The sequence below is a fragment of the Stegodyphus dumicola genome, chromosome 2, assembly GCF_044657685.1.
Source record: "Stegodyphus dumicola isolate Sdum_Otavi_A_Nest chromosome 2, ASM4465768v1".
Taxonomy (NCBI): Eukaryota; Metazoa; Arthropoda; class Arachnida; order Araneae; family Eresidae; genus Stegodyphus; species Stegodyphus dumicola.
This window is the reverse complement of record NC_140769.1, coordinates 4,818,295-4,838,506: the sequence shown is the minus strand read 5'-3', so window position 1 is coordinate 4,838,506 and position 20,212 is coordinate 4,818,295. Positions and strand designations below refer to the sequence as shown.

Here is a 20,212-nt window from a genome sequence, read left to right as displayed (position 1 = left end):
GCCGAAACTAAATAAACAACTTTTCTTCCTAATATGAAATGTCAGATGGTGAATCATACTCCCGGAAATAGATTTTCCCCCTTTCTCTCTGCATTAACATAACCTTTGGTGTGCACGAAGAGTACAGATAGGTGCCCGTCGTTCTGTTGGTCAAAGAATTGCGAAAGCAGTAGAAAATTCCGGTACATTCGGCATTCTTTTCCTTCCACCCAAATACTACACACGTTAGCATATGTATGAATGTTTATAATAACGTAGTTGCAGTAACTGCTGAAGTATAGTAAACTTCCAAAAATGGTTGTGTTTTAACACAGATTAGCTTTCTAAGGAATAATATTCGGAATGGCTTAAATAAAGGGAAAGTAATTGAATAGTCAAAATAATTTCATTTTTTTTGCCAATACATTATACAGTACAAAGATTGGGAGGTTCTTCCCTTTGCAAAATCTCGAATATTGGAACTGTTGCAGTTCGCTGCAAAACAAGCAATGGACCTTTTTTTTTTTGGTCACTTTCCAATCTGGGTTGAATAGGACTAAACGTTCTGCGATCTATCTACCAAGCAAAGAATGATTCTATTCAGGAAATTTAACACCGTCTGTTGAGAATTAGAATGAAAAACACCCCAGTTATTTAGTTCTTTATTCTCCCAATACCGGCAGCTGTTGATTCCGATTGCGTAATATCACGTAGGGAAGGATTACGGCACACGTATTGCGCAATAACGTTTGCGATATTTTGCAGAGATAATGAATTTTGATGTTCTGTCCGAGATTTGTTTATGAACACTTAAAAGAGTTTTACTGTGCTTGCTAAGCAGAATATTTTTCAGTTCCGTTGGTTTATTTTTGTATGATGCACATATCAAAATGTCAAAAACATGTATTTAGCGGAAAAATCTAAAGAGCTGCTACAGCCCCCCCCCCCTCCGCTCCTCTTTTTCAAGTTACGCTCGACTGTCCGAATATTCGCCAATTTCCAAGTATGCGGTTAGTTAAGCTTTTACTTTTAAAGGATGACTGCATAAAGCAAATTTCTGTCTTCTGATTTCGGAAATGTTCCTCCTTTTTACTTAAATTACTCTGCTTGCAATATCTGTTAAGGGAAAACTGATATACAATGAAAATTTAGAAAATGTTCAGAATTTAGATTTAAATTATTTAAATATCAATATGAGTGGAAAAATAAATTGTATTTATTATTAGGTTCCAAGCGAATACAATAAATATGCCTTATTATTATTTATTTTCTCTATTTTGAACTGAAATTTCATCATTAAATCTTGTAATATAGTTTACTTCTGCATAGTTTTTTTTTCTCTCATTGTAAACTAGTTCTGTAAATTGAACTGTTATTTAAAATTAAAAAAAAAAAAGTAATTATTTTCTATGGTTGAGGGTAATGCTTATTCTCTCTTAATAAATACTGCATTTCTCATATTTTAAATTACAAGTCTAATTTTTAAGGTTATGCAGTCGTGTATAATGTAATTAGACAGGTGCTTTATTTTTTTCCTTAAAATGTGCTTGAAAAGTGCTTATAGGTGCTTATTTTTTTAACTAAAATGTGGCTATGAACCCTGTTCATTTTTAGAATATGCTGCAATTGATGATAATATTGAGACATCCTGTGAAAACATTGTCTACAATATTATAGAATATGCTAAAAGAGTTGAAGAAACCAAAACTGACAGTGAACGTGACAGGGAAGAAAGTGACTACATGCTAACCTCAGCTGAATCTAGAAAAGCACTGCAAACTCTAAGAATTCTTGAATTGAAAGGTGGAGATCAGAAAAGCTACCACAGTTTCACAAACTTGAAAGATTGCTGCTGAATAATGCAAAACAAATACAAATAGAGTAGTTCTTTGTAAAAGTTTAACCCTTTCGGCACGGAAGAGTTGCCCGCAGTTATACACACATGGTATGAGGAAGTTTTCAACAAAAGTGGTTGCACTAAATGGCAGTGTAAGCCATGAAAGTGTGTTTTGCGGCATTCATATTCGTTTATTTTAGATATGCAACATTTTCACTAATAAAAAGTAGAAATCTAGTCATAATTTCACTGATGATCACTTTGAGAAGCTTATCTTTACACCAATATTCCTTTAATAACCTTTTGTTTTGCATCATTGATAAAGATGCAGCAATAAAAGAATGTCAATCATTCATTTCCATCCTTTCTGAAAACTGATTGCTGTGATTGCTTTTAAGTTGTCAGTACCAGTATTTGTTTGTTTTTTACACAATGAATTAAATCTTCAGAAAAAAGCAGTCGGGTGTAATCTAAAATTCCTAATGAGCGAGTTAAATTGCTTCCTACTACTCCCGAATATTGTGGCATAAAACCAAGAATTTTTAGGCTAAACCTCTTAGGAATCCATTTGATATCAGAAGGAGTATCAGTTCATATTTCAAGTTCCTTTGTTTCAGAATATGAGGTGCTAAGTATAAGTGCCGAATTGTTTTTCCTTCTTTTGCGAAATGCTAAATTATACTCATTTCATCAGAATCACTTTCTGAATAAATTATTTCCTTTATCCATTGTTCTTTGTTCAAACATTTTTCACTCATCCTGACAGGAACTAAATTCAAAGCGTAAGCATTAAAAAAATTTACAGTATAAACAAATGCACCAATTTGTTTTCCATAGCTTATTTTAGAACATACGTAACTAAGGAACACTGTTGACTGTTACTAATCAAATAATGGGATGATTAGAGCAGCCACAAATTTTACCCACAGAATAGTAAAGTTGTGCATACTGTGGAGAGTAATCATATTCACATAACTTCGTGTAAATGATGGTTTAGGTGGCACAGTGGTCGTTCCCAGAAAATGTTTCGTAACAAGTGTCAGTGGGTGGCATTAGTGCCCAGACAACATTTTGTGGCCACCACCAATGAGTGGCATTAGTAGTCGAATAGGTTATAAAATTAAGTAAACTTTCAAGTTTTTGCGAATTGCCTTTTCGAAATAATTTATATGTTCATAATGACTTTAAACTGCTATAATTTTGAAGTATTCTTCCAGTTATTGAGCTGGAAGTTGAGTTTGCAATTAAATTTTTGGCTATCTATTTAAACAAGCCTAAAATTTGCATAACAGAAATTCATTCATTGTAATCAAAAATTAAAAAAATTATCTTATATGTTACGACTAAATAAACTACTAGTATGTATATAAATTTAATTTTATAATTCTAATTTTGATTATTACCTGAACAAATCTATATTTTCTTTGCTTATTAAATCTTTTGATTGTCATCAAGGAGCACAGTGGCATTCCAGTTACACACCACAGTGGTTGCAAATGAATGCAGCTCGCATTTTAAATTTATGGACATATATCGAGTGTTTCCGGGAAAAAAGAATCGATTAATCGCGTAAAGGTTGATAGAAGTTTTGCGTACATCTGTTTTAATATTTAGAAACTATTTGTGTATAAAAACTTGCAGATTATTTGAATTCAAATCTTTAACTAAATTCATGATCATTATATAATTCCTGATTAAGAATTTTAAATTTTTGCATTAAAATTCTTGTATGTAGTAGCTCACTTATTTTTTCCCCTTTGTAGCCCACAGCTTTCTTTTTCTTTTAACTTCTTTATTCATGGTGAGAGTACTGTGTGCGCTAGTGTGGATGTCAGACAACGAATTCCAGTGTGTCAACTGACACGTCATCATTTAACTCTAGCACAGGAATGTCATACAGGGCTTAAAGGTAATATTTAAAATTGATATTTACATATGTAAACTCATTTATCACTTTTGGCATTTGGAAGTCTCTAAATGTTAATTATGTATCAGTAAGTGTAGATTAGCAAAAAGCAATTTTGATCATAGACGTTGTTTCCATTTCATTTGCCCAATGCAAAAATTTCACATAATAGAATACTACACTGGTTATCATAAATTAAGGGAAAATCACAAAAATCACGATTACTGAAAAAGTTACCTGTGGAATTTAATGAAACTTACCCACAATATACAACACATAGTAAGGTATCAAATAACATAAAAAGAAATTATCAGACAAATATGGTAGTATAGCAGTTAGCACATGTATAAAATGAACAAATCGAAGGTGTCAGTTTGCTATAGGAAAAGTACTTTCAATATGGAATTATGGTCGCTTCTAGAAGCAATACAGCACATACAGTGATGTGTGATGCTTTCAATTATACGGTCTATCAGTTCCATAGGAAGCAAGAGCCATTGCTCTTGCAAAGCAGTTGCAAGTGCGACAAGGGTCTGAGAGCAGCTAGATGTCTCCCTAAAGCATCCCAAACGTGCTCGATAGGATTCAAGTCCGGGGATCGAGCTGGCCAATAGTCATGTGCATAATTGTTTTCTGTTGAAGATAATCATTTACAATGCAAGCCTTGTGTGGTCTTGTCCCGGTGTATGGGCACACATAAACATCAAGGATGTCATCTCTATAAATCTGAGCATTCACGGTTCCCCTTGGAAAGACATGGAGGTCTGTGCGTCCACCCAAAGAGATGCCACCCCAAACACAGACACTGCCCCTTCCGTATGCATCTCTTTCACGGATGAGAAGGGGTTCTAGGTTCTCTCCATATCAAGTAACGGCTACTATCGCTTTCTAGACTAAACCTGGGCTCATCCGTGAAGAGAACTGCCCTACATTGATCAGGTGCCCAGTGGACATGTTGTCGTGCCCCCTGAAAATGGTCCCTTCTATGGCATGACGTGAGTGGCACACAAGTGACTGGTCGCCTTGCATACAGACCACCTTCGTGGAGCCTTTCTACACACGGTTGAGGTTGACATGAACCTTCCGGTGGCTGCAGCAAGGGAAGATCTAAGAAGAGTCGAAGTAGTGGTTCTATTCCTGTGTGCACATAATGTCAAATATCGGTCATCGGCACTCGTCATAGCAGTTGGCCGTCCTTGGCTGAACCTCCTAGATGTCGAATCTGTGGTTTGAAATTGCCTCCAATGTCTATGAACCACAGAAGGACTTGCATTTAGCCATCTGGCCACTTCTGTTTGACTTTGTCCTGCCTGTAGTCTCCCAATGGCTCTCCCATCGCAGTTCTGCAGGCAAATGATGCCTGGAGGTCATTGTTACGAATTGACTATCTCAGATTTCTGATGTCACTGTCACATTGAAATATGTGGGCTTGCTCTCAAACATGGACTTTTATCCTCCTTGCAGATGATGTATTCCGAAAGCAGCGCCACTAATTTCCATATCGCAGTTTTACTCAGCTACTCTTACTTGGCAACATATTCAAATTTTACACGGTTTGGCTTATTTTTGAGGGAGTTATCGCTATTTTTGTGATTTTTCCTTAATTTATGATAACCAGTGTATAAAGCTTTGGCCATTGATATAGCAGCAGACTCTTTGCAAAACCATGTGCACTCCAAGCTGAGCGATCATTTTCACTCGCATTAGTGGAGCTGTAATCGTATTTATCAGTGTTTTTCATGAATGCGCTTGAAACATGTAGTTTTCAGCAAATTTTAAACATGGTTATCACTTTTCATGTGCCTTGAAAGCTGCCTGCGATCTGTTTTGCAAGTTGAAATTAAAAGCATTATATTTTTACTCATAAGTCATTCTGAGGGAATCGTAGGTAGTACTGAAGAGCTTCAGAGAAAAACTTCCGTAGTACTTTTGAAGCATTAGAAGAGATTGTTGTCATTCACTGAGAGGCTATTTTGAAGCAGATAAGTCAAAATTTAATAAATTTATTTACAGAATTTATTTTTAATAAAGTCTTTAATCCTTATGGGATGGATGTGTAATATATGCATTGGCTGCCAATGTTATATCACAGCCAGGTGCATCATAATCACTGTTTAAATTTACACTTAGAACAGGTATACCACATAATGAATTTTTAAATAGAATATTAAATTAGAATTTTTTGTTGGCACTAGATCTAGCGTAGTGTCTGTTATAGTGGAATTTATTGAGAGTGGAGAATGTTGACCCTTATTCTGTGGAAATTCTTTTTGTAATTTATTTCAAAATCAAAGCAGAAGCTGTGGTGATGACTAATGTAAACAAACAGAACTGGCTATTAAATAAATGTGTAAGTTCATATAAATGGCAGGGGGAATGTTCTAGATGCTTCTGAATACTTTTGTTTTTATTTTTGGAAATATGGCATATATGTCCTATCGTTTTAGAAATTTTATTCTTTCCTTTTAGAATTTTGCTAGCATTGACATATTATGCGTATCCTATAGCAAAACAGCCCACCAGCGGCCGAGCGGTAAAGTCGCTGAACACTGGTAGTTCGGTCCGAGGTTCGAATCCCGCGAACGGGCTGGCTGCATGGGCGTTTTCGTGGTTTTCCCCATGTGTAACGTGTATACGAGCCAGTTTCCCTTAGAAAGTCCTCCATGAAAGGCATCCCTCCCCTTAGCCAGATAGCCCTCGTGTGCTTTGCCATAATTAGATACACACACACCTATAGCAAAACATTTTTTTTATCCTTCAAATGGTGAGAAAAATGTAATGATAAAATTTTAAAATTAAATCTGACAGCTACCTTAGATTCCTCTCATAATGTGCCAAAAATTTGAACAATTTGACTGTAAATTTAATTTATGTGAATTTTTTTTCCATAGTAGGTTTAGCAGTGCAAACTGCCCATCCCCACAAAACAGTGCATCCTGTTAGTGCACTGCTCTGAGAAAGTGGTTTGGTGCCCATCACAAAAGGATTAAAAACATTATTAAAACAACAGTGTATTTTTAACTAATCTAATCTAACAACTTAAAATAGTTTTTATTAACAGGCTAGTCATTTAAGGTATAAAATTGAAATAAATTGCATTTCATAAAAATGATTTAAGCAGCATTATAATTTTGCTGTTTTTAAACATAAAAAGCTGATACTGTAGTGTTCCAAAAGACAGTGTGTAAATTTTATATTATGTTGTTTTCTTATAAGTGTTCAGTGAAACTATTGCTATGTGAGTTACATTTATTTCAGAATAAAAAATATCATTGTTAGCTCAAAGTTTTGAGAGGAAAAAAACTCATGTGTTCTTTCACTCTAGTTATCCTTTGTCCATATGGAATGGCAGGCACACTGACGGGTCAGAGCTACAAAGATACAGATATCACTACACAAAGATTATTGAGTGAATGGCACCATTTTTATCCTTTAAGGCCTCGGAATACGAAAGATGTATTAACAGAGGATGACCATATCATGTCAGCTGTGGAAGTCATTGTTGGTAAGAATTTCTGTTTGTTTTTCTTTTTTTATGCATATGTTAGTATAAAAAAATAGAAGCTGTAATCATAAAACATAAGGCAAGTATGTGATTTTTTTTTTTTTTTTTTTTTTGGTTTTTTTGTTTGTGGAAAGGGGGGAATAGTTGATCCATCAAGGAGACAGAACCAAATTACAACAGGCATTTTATGGTAGAAATTTGGTATTTAAATTATGCATATGCGAAAGGATATATGTTCTATCTTCATTTGTATAAACAGAAGAATAGAACTGAATTCAATTGCTTTATGCTTTTACAATTATTGCCTGAATTTAATATTTCTCCTTAATCATGTTGATGTAAATGTTATTGCATATTGCATCATTACTTTGAGAATAGCCAGTTTCATCTTATGTTTAATTTTTTACAGTTACAGTTTTGCAGTTTATCACATTGCATATTAAAATTTCTTTGCAACTCTGTATTATATTAGATTAAGTAGGAGATGCTTACACTCATAGCAAAACTAAGTGAATTTGCAGAATGGTCAAATTCCTGAAAACGTAATGGACAGATTTTAATGAAATTGGGTATGAATATACATTTATAACAGAGAAAGAGATGTACCTTTCAAAAATCATTTTATGAAAGTATAGTTATCAGAAGTGAAGGAATGTCCAAAATCCATGTTGAGACATCAAACTGAAAATAAGTCTGATGTGGGTGTATAGTCGTTTGTAACAGTTAGATAGGTCACACAGTGCTACAGTGTACTGGATAGGAGACAGTTCAGGACCCCTGCAATTGGTCTCACTCCTGCAACAAGGCAATTTTCAACTCCAGGATGGCGAAGATGAAATTGCCCTTCCAAGAGCATCCCAGACATGCTGTATAGTGTTAAGGTCAAGAAGTCTGGCTGACCAATTCATGTAGCGAATATCCTCGTTATTCAGGTAGTCATCGACCAGCTGATTCCTATGTAGAGGAGCAGTGTAGTCCATTAACAGGGACTCGGGACCAACTGCTCTTCAGTAAATTTCAACATAGGGCTCTGAGATCTTTTTTGTATACTTCATAGCAGTCGGGAAGTCTTTGTCAAACACATGCAGGGTTGGCTGTACAGCTATTCAACAGTTTGTCTGCCCAAACCATTACAGCTCCTTCACCGTAATGCAGTCGGCTTCATAGCAGTCGGGAAGTCTTTGTCAAACACATGCAGGGCTGGCTGTACAACTATTCAACAGTTTGTCTGCCCAAACCATTACAGCTCCTTCACCGTAATGATCTTTTCCCTGATGACGGAAGGATGGTATATCGTGTTCCAGGTTGTCTCCAGATCAAGTATGCAAAGAATCACTGTTTTAGGCTGATTCATGACTCATCTGTAAAACACACTGTGCTCCACTGGAAGTCTGATCCAAGGTGCATATTGTCTGCACCGTGCTAAACACACCTTCTTGTATGCTGCATGAGTGGGATGCAAACAGTGGATCTTCTGCATACAGCCCTATCACTTGAAGCCTTTGCACGACTGTAAACTTTGAAACTCAGGTTCCAGTGGCAGCATACATCTTACGTAAGAGCTGTGAAGCTTTAGTAGTCCTGTGTCACCGCACTGAAAATGAGAAATAATGATGCTCATGCGTTATTATGGATCTTGGTCAACCTTGTCCAGATTTTTGAATATAGATCCACTGTTCTGAAACTGTTTTCACAAACTGCTGACAACACTGGATGTTGCATTAAGCTCTGTTGCCACCTGCACTTGTAATTGGCATGCCTCTCATCTGTTGACTATTCTTCATCTCATACTGTTATGCATATGTTTGTGGCTACTCTTTTTACCCAATAACTTATAAAATTTACCCAATTCTTTAAGAAACACAGAGAATGCCATGAAAGTGTAGGAGCATGCAAATCACCAAAAACCCTTTCTGCTGTTCTCTTCTTGAATCACAGCTTTGCATAGTGTCTCTGGTTCAGTACTTTTTGTAAGAATGGACATAATTTGTAAATTCTCTTAAAAAACAGCAAGTGTTGTGATAGCTAATGAGAGGTCTAATATCAAGCATGGTTTTATTATGAGGAAGTAAACATGTTTTGAGTTCTTTTTTTAAAAGCAGGAAAATTCAAAATAGAGCTTTTGCTTTAAATAGGGTTTTAGATAGTATGTAGTCTTTTTTTTATATATATATAGAATACATTTATCATTTAAATTTCATTTTTACAAAAGTTAATGAAACAATTTTTTTTTTTCCTTTTGTAGGTGGTATTAAAATGCGATATCCTTCAAGTTATGTGCTTGTCACAGAAATTGATGAAAATGCAGCCATCGGCCAAAATTCTGGTGTCTCTCAGTTTTCATCTTTCAGCAACTCATCTTCCAGCTTTTGTGCTTCCCAGCAAAAGGCTTCCTTACTTGCAGGTGTTCTTACTCCACCTACATCTCCATGTGACCCTTCCTTAGCAGCAAATTGCAATTTTAGAGGCCATCCTTTAGGATTATCAAATGAAACTTTTTCTGATAACAGCACTAGCTCATACATGGGATATTCCACAGCTTGGAAAATAAAGGAAGCTGTCTGGCAAGATAGTGCTTTGCAAGGTCGTAAACAAGTGGTTGAAGGAAGTGAACAAGCTGCATTTTGGGATTTTAGTGATCCATCGTCATTAGTCAGGTGTAATTGCTCAAGGTATGTAATTATGCAAATAAAGCTTCAGTATTTTTATGTCAAATTGCAAAATTTCAAGAATTTCCTGATATTAATGGTGACTTATTTTCATTCTGGTAGTAATATTTTCTGTAATAGTGTTGGGATGTTGATCTACTAAAAACATCCTTTTAAGCAGAAATATTTAGCTTTATGCACATAACTGAGAACTTTCTTCATATTCTTTACATTATTTTTTATATCTCTATGTATATGAAGTAAAATTGTATGTAATAGTATACATTTCAGGACAGCAGTGTTGTGGTAGATTTGAAGGATAACAGATTAGCTTATCCTTTTCATAGTTGAGTGTACCAGAAGGCCTCAGTTTCTGTAATTAATAACATCTTTTAATTTGTATACAATCTATTAATTTTGTTAGGAATCTAACGCTAAGTATAATAGTAGTGAAAGAATATTAAAAGTTGTCATCATATTTGTTTGCATTATATTTGTCTCATTATCATAAAATAATGGATACTAGCTGGAGTTAATTTATGCTGAATAATGTAAAACTAAAAAGAGCTACTACAACTTTTCAATTCTGTATGTATTCAAAAGGAACATCAGCCATAATTTAAGTTAAAAAAACTCTAAAACCTTTTTGATTGTGTTGTGCTATTTAAAGTATTCTTCAGTGTGAAGATTTTGTTTCTGAGAATATGTACTGTGATAAGAATTATGTTATTATATCCTTCCTTTAGTTTTTCAGCTGGAGTTATCGTATATCTCTTCTATTTTCTTCTTCTAAATAACATGAAATTTGCCATCTGACCCCCCCCCTGCACTTAGATACAGTGGCCTTCTTAGAATGTTGAGTTAGTTCTTTTAGGTGAAATTTATCCGTTGACTGTTCCCATTAATCGGCATATAAACGTGTGTTAATTACATTTCAAAGCTGAAGGTTAATTGTATTTATAGTACTTTATCACTGGCCGTTCCCGTTTACTAACAGACAGCTAGTTAACACAAATGAATGTTTTATGATAATTTGTACATTAGCGTACAAACATATTCAGTGTTACATTCAGTGTTACCCCTTTGGTCACTTTGGAAGTAATTTTTGATCATAAATATTTGTTTCATGTTAAAGCAAAATTTGTAAACTTGTCGTAAGAGTATCTATCTGCTGTAGCAAATATCTTTATAAATGCAGAATTGTCATGGTATTTAAAAGCTAAGGAATCGTTAGTAAAAATGTTGTAATAGTTGAAAGTAAATATGTGGCCACAAAGGTTTAAATTTGTTGAATAGTATATTTGTGACAATATGTTAAATCCCAGTTTTGTTTTGTCTTCTTGCTATTTAACCCATGGTATTCTTCATTTTACCAATGTGCTGCCATTTGGAGATCTGCATACAATTTCGTAGAATATAATTTTTTAATTTGTTTACCGATGGTCAGTATGACTGATGTTGACCAAAGTATGGTATCAGTCAACAGCAATGAAGTGGTCTGAACAGAAAATATGCTATCAGTCACTGATGACTGATGTAGTTTTGAATAGAATGTATGCTGCCAGTTTTTAACATGTTAGGCACTTAATACGTCTGTAAGAAAAATAAGTTAAGTAGAGTGAAAGGTCAGTTTTTTTTTTTTTTTTAGCAAACAATACAGTTAATGATATAATAAAATATTATTTTTGTATTAATAATTTTAACCTGGCTCTGTGTATAACACAGCAAAGATCTGAAAATTAGGAAAGAATTTTGTTATGTTTTAATTCTTTGAAATGCTATAATTTATTTTATTTAGGTTGATATTTTTTATTGTTTTTGTAAATTTATCCCTTATTATAGTGCAGCATATCTGTGTTAAATTAAATCATAGTGAATTTAGCATCCAATTTAAAAAGTATAAATTGGAAATTGTATGTTTTTAGGGAAAAGGCTATTTTTTATGTTCCATAAATAAATTTGGCTGTCCTCTGTGTATGGTTTTAAAAGAAAAAAGATGTGTTGTACTCACAATTAAATGATAATTATGGTTATTAATTTTTTTCCTTTAGTAATAAATGTATCAAAAATGTTTATGGTATATATTAATGTACAGAAAGCAACATTTTTTTTCTAAAGGCGGGATTAATTCAGTCTGATAAGACTTAACAAACCATAGCCATTTATACATTTTTTCAAGTTTTCACATAAATAAGAGAGTTTTGTGTAATTATTATAATGTATAGATTCTGTATCTGAATTACAAAAGTCTTAGGTGTGCTTTATTTCTTTCAAAACATCCAAGTGAGATGCCTTTATGAAGTATTTTCTAAGGAAAATTGGCTCACTTTTGTTATGAAATATCACCGTATGATGAAAATCTTACGCTACTACTACATTCATTCATCAGGAGCTGACAAACTTGTGTGTTTAAATGATCTTAACTCACTTGGCCACTAGTGAGCCAGCTGTGTTCTTGAGGCACACTCTGCACAGAAGAAGTGATTTGATATAATTTATTTTGTTCATCATTTGCACACATACCTAGAATAATTTTCATAATCACTTTTTAATAATTTCCACAAAGATTGCCATGAATCCATTTAGTATCATTTTGAAGTGATGGTATTCTGAGGATGAACAAGTTACCCTTATTTACATCAGATTTATAGGAAGGAAGTTGATAAAAATTTTTATCTAGCTTCATATTTTGAACTTGAAGCTGTGTGCAGTAATGCAAAGATTAATTTGCTGTTTGATTTTGTCTGTTTTTTTTTAACTCATCTTTTTGAAAGTATGGTTAATTACTATGTTTTTACATTTAAATATCTTATTTTCCCAGTTTATATAGAACTACATGGAAATGAATTTTCACTTTAGGTGTAAAGCAGCAAATCAGGAAAAAAGCAGCAGTCTGAAAATACCTACTTCTAGTTCAAATACTGTAGTAAGTGTGAATAGTCCGTCAGCATCAGTTGGTAGCCCAAGTTGTGCGACAACAGCTGGTGGAACAACTGCAAGTGCTGTAAAGAAAGTTGAGAAGCCTGATAAGTTAAAAATACAAAATCGATTCAGGGGAACAGTACCTTTTCATAAACGCAATGCTTTTTCAGAGACTTCTGAAATGGACAGTTACACTGCCTCATCTACTTTTCTCATGGCATCAATACCTGGAAATTCACTGCCTAGTAATGGTAACTCAAACTTTCAGTTTAAAGGATTGAATCAGTCATTACGCTCTTCTACGCCCAGCGGCCTTCCACAGTTGCACACATCAGTTGTCCAGCCATCATCATTAGGTTCACCTCATCCAGGTACCCCATTACCTGATGGTACGAACTCTCAGTCAACTGAGCCTGCAATGCCTACTTTGTCTCCCCATCCTCCACCAGAAAAGGAAGAAGAGACATTAGAATCTCAGGATACAAGTATGGGAACACAAAGTCCATCTGAAATTCCTGAGCCTAATAGCAATAGCAGCATTAAGGAGAAGACTTCAGCAGAAATGGTATGTTGAAAAATTCTTTATTGGTTTTTTGGAGAAGGAGGGGGTGAAATTCTTTTAATGTCATGGGGGAGTGCTTTCCATCATATATGCTCTTGTGTCCATTTCTATAGCAGGGTTCGTACGGTCCTTAAGAGTCCTTAAAAGTCCTTAAATTTTTTTAAATCGATTTTTGGTCCTTAAAAGTCCTTACTTTTGGCCAAAGTTAGTAGAAGGTACTTAATTTTAATCATCTGAAATTACTCTCTGTTTTTATAACTGCCATTTTGAGTGTGAATTAGCATTTTGGAGGAATATTTTTGGCAATTCACTGACGTATAGGGTTATCTTTTGAATGGTTTCATGGGTTATAATTTGTTTCTATTTCTAACATAAATGATGGGATACTTGAGTTTCTAAGCAAGAAGTGAAACATAAGCATTTCGAAATTCATTTTTTCTAATAAAGAGCTCTTAAACAACTTTTCGCTTTTGGGGTTGTGAATTCTTTTATTAAATGGTTCTAAATTTGACTTGTCAACATTTTGGTGATTTTTAAGATCAGTTTCTATAGAAAATTTTTAATTCCGAGATCTGAGAATTTTTCGGCGATTTTTTTTTAAAACATCATAACATTGATAAATTTCATTAAAATAATGGTAATATATTAGAATTATATTTAAAAAATAGCATTAAAATAAAACATGTTTATTTTTCGCTGTCATATTATAAAGTTTCATTTTGGCAACTTATTATACAATATTTTAAATCTGAAAAATAAACAAGGTATATAGCTATAAAGCATAATTTACGAAACAGCTCTTAGTAAAAGCAAAATTAGCTATGTAATTAATTAAAATGCCTTCTTTTTAATTTTTTCATAGTAAGCGTATTTCCCATGTAATTGTCTCAGATTATTCAAAATTCTCAGAATATGCATCAGTTTTCTCTATAAAATTAATTTTACACTTTTCCCTTCCCCCCTTTTTTTTTCAAAATATTTCTGTCTTTTTGCTGTTACAGAATTGGTTGGGATAATTTTTCTTTAGTATTTTTGACATTGCAGCATGGAAAGTTTAGAAGGATTTGAAGGCAAGATTTATAGACACACGATTCTAGAAGATTCGAGAAATATGTGACAAAATGAAAAATGTCTCCATGGTATCAACATATCAGCACGTAATGGATGCATTTTACAGAAAGTTTGCGATGAATTCCTTACTTTTTGGAGAACGTCTGCAAGAACAATGGAAACATAATACTCGAATGTTTTGCTCCTGATACTAGAATCTTTTTTCTTAACATGTTTATCTTCCCTTTATTTTCTCTACTTTTCACTAGACTAAAGCATGGAAAATATCAAAAATGCTTCTTATCTTATCACTGGGCCAGGCATTATAGAAAGTGATTTTTTTATTAATAAAGAAATTGAAAACTTGCAATTTAAAAGATTCATCTAATGTGTCTAAATGCATCGTACACAGAGCTGGTGCTATGCATTTTCCCACCTGATGCAATCTCTGTGTATGCCAAATTCTGCTTCCAATGCCTGCTCTAAATTGTAAAAGTTTTGCATTTCTAGATTTTGTTGTTCTGTGTGCCACTAAATTCTAAAACTTCTGCCACACCTGCTCTGTAACCAACCTTTACCATATTACTAAAAAATTAAATTAGCCGCTTTTTCTGTACATTCTAAATGCATTTAGTGTTTTTTAGAATAACAGAAATCCTTAATAAAATCCAAAAATTCTAAAAGTAAAAGGAAACACGTTGAAGAAAGAAACCGAATACATAAAGAAAATTATTCTTCAAAGATATATGCAGTTATTATTATGTAAATTACCCAATTGTTTATCATTTCAGCCTTTACTATAATTTCCCATTTCTGTTTCCTCATGTGATAAGTTACTGAGCCAGATTAAATTAAAATTAAATTGTATTATCTTTAACCACTAGTCCACATTTTTAGGTTGAATTTGACTGTTCTTGCTTAATTATGTCACCGTGAGCTGTAATTGACTTTGTTAGCATCAGAACATCCCTTTATGTTCTAAGTTCTCTGTCTGATATTGTAGTTACTTTCATATATAGTGATAATTTGCTTCACGTCTATCGGAGGCGGACTACAGTCAAAAGTCGTTAATCCGGACTCGTCTAGACTTCGGCGATTCCGAATTATCGATTTTTCCAGATTATAGATCATCAGTTTAAATCTGGTAAGAAGGCATGCAGAAATTATAAAATTAAAAATATGAAACCGTAATTTATGAAATAAAGAACAATTATGATCTAAAGGGTATCAAAAAAAAAAAAAAAAAAAAAAAAAAAAAAAAGCTTAATATTTATTTGTTTACTTTGTTAAACATTTCTTTCAATGTAAGTTGTTTAAGTTGCTTCATTTTTTATGTGATAATACATTCTCTTTAATTCTGTAAACAGACACAATTTCTTGTTTAGTTACAAAGTTCCGCTGTTCAAGTCTTATAATTGCTGTTTCGAGAATACCGACTAATTTGTCAATCGGAATTTTTTTGTTTTCAATAACCTCTGTTACTTTCTTTGCTATCGGAAGCGAATTATAATGACAAGGAATTTGATTTAAATCATATCAAAGACGGAGTACATCGAGATGAAATACTACATTTAGTAAGGAATTATAAGCCAAATAAAATAAAACATCTGCCCTGAAGATAAGGATAGTGCTGACAGATCAACTTCCAATTCATTGCGCGCACCGCAGCGTTAAAGATAAACAAAGTTTAGATAAACAAACGTTAAAGTTTAGATAAACAAAGGATATGCCTTTATCCATTTTTTGCAGCAATTCCACTTTTTGTTTAATGGACTTTGAAACATACTTTCGCTTTGTAGATTCTTTACATAATAGTAAATATATATCAGAAATTCTATTTGACATAATCGAAAGTTCAAGCTTACTTTTATAAAATTGCTCTAACAGTCTGCAAAAAATAATAAGCCGAATCCAATTCAAAGATTAAGGAACAACGCAGTCTGCAACATTCACTGAATTAGGTAATTTTAGCTTAGCTGATACCGTCCGTTATACATTAAACGTGCATTCGTAAACGTATTTTGCGCACACGCATATTTGCAGCCGTAAAGGTCTTGCGCGCATGCGTCAAATAGACGCATGCGCAGAAAGTTTGTAGCTTTGAGGTCCGGATTATAGATCATTTTGGATTATGGGTGTCCGAATTAACGACTTTTGACTGTATTTAACTTTTACCAGATCAAGTAAACCCTCATAGGTACATTGTGGAGAGGTTGACAAGATAGGAGATAAAGCACACAGAAACTAGCGAGAGCATTGGTTTGCATATTGAGACAAATTTCTAGTTATTGTCAGAAAAGATCGATAATTAAAGAGAAGAAAATCGATATAAACTAGCCAAAATGTTTGGGAAGGCTTGTAGAGACATTAGGTATTTTTGAAAGCAGGAAAGATAAAAAATTAACAAAGCCTTCGCCGGGAATCGAACCGCAGACCTCTGGAATACCGCTACCAGTGTGCAAATCACTACACCACGAAGGGTCGCCAAGAAGGTCTCCCTTTTAAACGGCGACTGGGGTTTTTAGAGAATCCAATTGCCAAATCCTTTGTGTGGAGAACTCATCAAGTAACCATCACCCATCAAATAACCATCAACACCATCAAGTAAAACTTATTCTTTGCATCTACTGAGACTTCTATATAAAACAACTTATCACCTCTGGCACTTGAATGGCTTATTGGAACATTAAAGTATATTAACTGGGTTACAACCCCTGGAACTACACAAAGCTATGACATTAACTGCATTAAGCAGAGCTTGACTAACTTCAGCACTTGCCAACTGTGCCTACATCAGGCCTTTCAGGTTTGTTCCAATCAGCAAGTCTCTCTATAGACAAGCAGCAGAGGGACAATATTCAGTCTTTTGTTATGAGTCATGCTGATTATGATCTCACTTCTCATTTTAACCTATGCCGTTTGACATAAAATCTCCCTACTATTTGCTAAACCTCTAGCTGTAATTGACTTTGCCACTAGCTGTAATTGACTTTGACTGACCAAGTATGTGACAAAATTAGACATTTAAAAAAAAAAGCATAAAGCTAGCTATTAGTAAAACGTAAATGTCACTTATCTTCTTTTAAATATGTCCAACTATTATAAGTGTAAAATATTTAATGCTATTTGATAAACTGCATGAAATTAATTTTATTCTCAAACTTATTAATAACTATGTTAATTCATGTTTAGTAATAATGCGTACTAATTTGGGATCTATTTTATTTTTAGGATGGTATTATAAAAGTGAAATTCAGGCATAGAATAATATTTTTAATTGAATTTATCCAGTTTCCATTTGCTCATAGGTCCTTAATTTTTTTCATTAATAGTCCTTAACCCCTTCGAGCCGGGTAGGGAAAACGCGCGCTTATCGCGGAGGCCGGCAGTGTCTTCCGCGAGCGTCTCTCCAGGGCCGGGGGCTTTTTTGCTACTAAGCCTAAATCGATGAAATTTCTGAAGTATCAATGCATTGTTTAATAATGCTCTATAGAGTATTTAAACGGCTTATGCTTTATAAATATTTATATATATATATACTTTAATTACCTTATTTCTTGTTTAAATGCATATTTTACACATTTTATTTTAATTACTCAGCATTTTATGACTTTTAACATTATACATCTGAAAACTAAATATATTACTTAAAATTCTCTTTTCGTATGAAAAATTTGAAAACAGGGATCTACACACAGTCCTACGTTACATTCCTCGAATTCATAATAACTCATTTGCCGTTTTGGAGGATTTTTTCGGGAATGTGAACAAATGAAGCATCGTCGTCTCAGTTTCTTATCAGTCTGTTCTGAATAAAGTTTTGGAAAATGTAAACGTTCCAAGAAGCTGGCACAAATACGTGACAATAGGTAGTAAACGGGAAAATGCTCTATCACGCCTGCGTGTCGGCCGGTAGGTGAGTGTGTTCGTTGCTGGCACGTAGACGTGACAGTTGGCGCGAAGGGGTTAAAAGTCCTTAATTTTTGTGTGCAGAAATGTGTACGAACCCTGTGTAAATTTTCTAGGGGTAGAATATTTGAATTGATACAGTTATTTTTACCTGATATGCTGTAATTTGAAATAAATGTGCTGGTAGTTGTATTTAAAATACATTGCATGAAATCAGCCATGTTACTATTCATGAAAATAACACAGCAGGAAAGAGACTTTATTTATAAATTGTTATATAGAAGATCCTTTCTGCGACTTGGTATAATGTGAATTTAGTTTCAGAAGTTTTGACTTGTAGCTCTCTGTGCACTGCTGCTGTATGTTCTTTTTTTATCCCCCCCCCAAAGTTTCAAAATGTGATTTTGACTGTGGAGAGTGCATGCTTCTCAAGTTAGGAGTCATTGTTGTAAAAGATTTCAACTAAGCAATTCCTTATGTAAATGCTGTCATGGCATAGCCTGCAGTCTAGACTGGATTTGCCATCTTTAGACCATCTTTATACAAGGGAGTGAGCGAAGCCCTGTGTCCATGTTCTTAATTGAATTTCAGTCTCTTCCCACACTATGACACCTATGATGGGGAAAGTTTGCACCTTCAGGCAGAGGTAAGGAGAAATTTCTTACCCCTATATGAAGGCGGCACAGAGTTCTCCACCCGTGCAAAAATTTATGATTGATCTTCAGGCATTGTGAAACTAAAGCAGGGGAGTTTCTTCACATCTCCAATTTGTTGAGAAAAAAGGGATTTCACATTGTACATAATTTAAATATCAGTATTATATAGGGAATTGATAGTAAAAAGGAATTGCGCTGGAAAGCCATTTTGTGTGTGACATTAGATGAGAAGTTTGCAGTAGAAAATTAAGCATTTAATTTCATGAAATAAGTGTATTGTAAAAGCGGAAAAGAATATTCAAAGGCAAATTTTTATTTTGTGTCAAATAATTTATTTTTAAAGAGTATGTATGTAGTGATAGATATGCTTGGTAGCTGTCTTAGAATCTTGCTATTTGTTAACTGTAATGCCTTTTTTAAAAAACAATCATCTCTCATGTAATTTATTGTATTGTATGTATTTATTGCGAAGTTGTCTTTTAATCACTTGAAAACTATAGTATATAATGTGTATTAATTATAAAGAATGCAATAAACTCTCAATCTGAAACAAAATTCAGATTTCTCAGATGTGTTGAAACATTTGGAACCATATATTGGAAAAGTAATAATTTTTCATCATTAAACATCTTATAACTTTTGGCATATATCTTTAGTATTTTTTTAGCTGTACATTTATTAATTGTAGAATAGATTTTTTTTTGTGGTGTGTGCTGTAGAATAGCTATAGTCATTGAGCTATAAAACAATAATGCAGACATAAAAGCAACATTATTATATTGTTGAAATACAAACAGTATCTGAATAAAAATTTTGGCAAACTATCAGGAACTCTACCTTGTAAGCACTTGTATACAGATTTAAATCAGGCCACACATACTTGTGTGCAGATGGAAATCAGGTCACACATACTTCTATGCAGATGGAAATCAAGTCACACATTTTTGCAGAAGTGCATAGCTTTTTTAAAAGAATGTTATGTAAATGATTAAGGTTTTTTTTTAAAATTTAAGTAGATATTCACTTGTATTATTCTTCTGTAAAATGAGATTTCTTTCTTTCATTTTTTTTTTGTTATTATTATCAGAATGTTTATGAATATGGAATGAATGAATATTCTCAGAAAAGTCTTTTAAGTTTGCCATTTGGAAATATCAAATTATTAGGGTACGTATGCGAAATTATGAAGTATTTTTTTAACCACAGCCATGAAATCTTCATCCTAGAACTTCCAAAAT

The 20,212-nt window shown here is 33.6% G+C and overlaps 1 protein-coding gene across 2 annotated transcripts in view; it reads left to right on the top strand.

The window, feature by feature from the left end:
• skd (mediator complex subunit skuld) overlaps positions 1 to 20,212 on the top strand; it is a 128,828-nt gene that overhangs the window by 41,589 nt on the left and 67,027 nt on the right. For both annotated transcript variants that reach the window (XM_085810395.1, XM_085810394.1), the window contains exons 5-8: positions 3,580 to 3,725; positions 7,048 to 7,227; positions 9,473 to 9,899; positions 12,735 to 13,362. In XM_085810395.1, the coding sequence (XP_085666521.1) occupies positions 3,580 to 3,725; positions 7,048 to 7,227; positions 9,473 to 9,899; positions 12,735 to 13,362 (1,381 nt within the window). The remainder of the gene's footprint in view (positions 1 to 3,579; positions 3,726 to 7,047; positions 7,228 to 9,472; positions 9,900 to 12,734; positions 13,363 to 20,212) is intronic.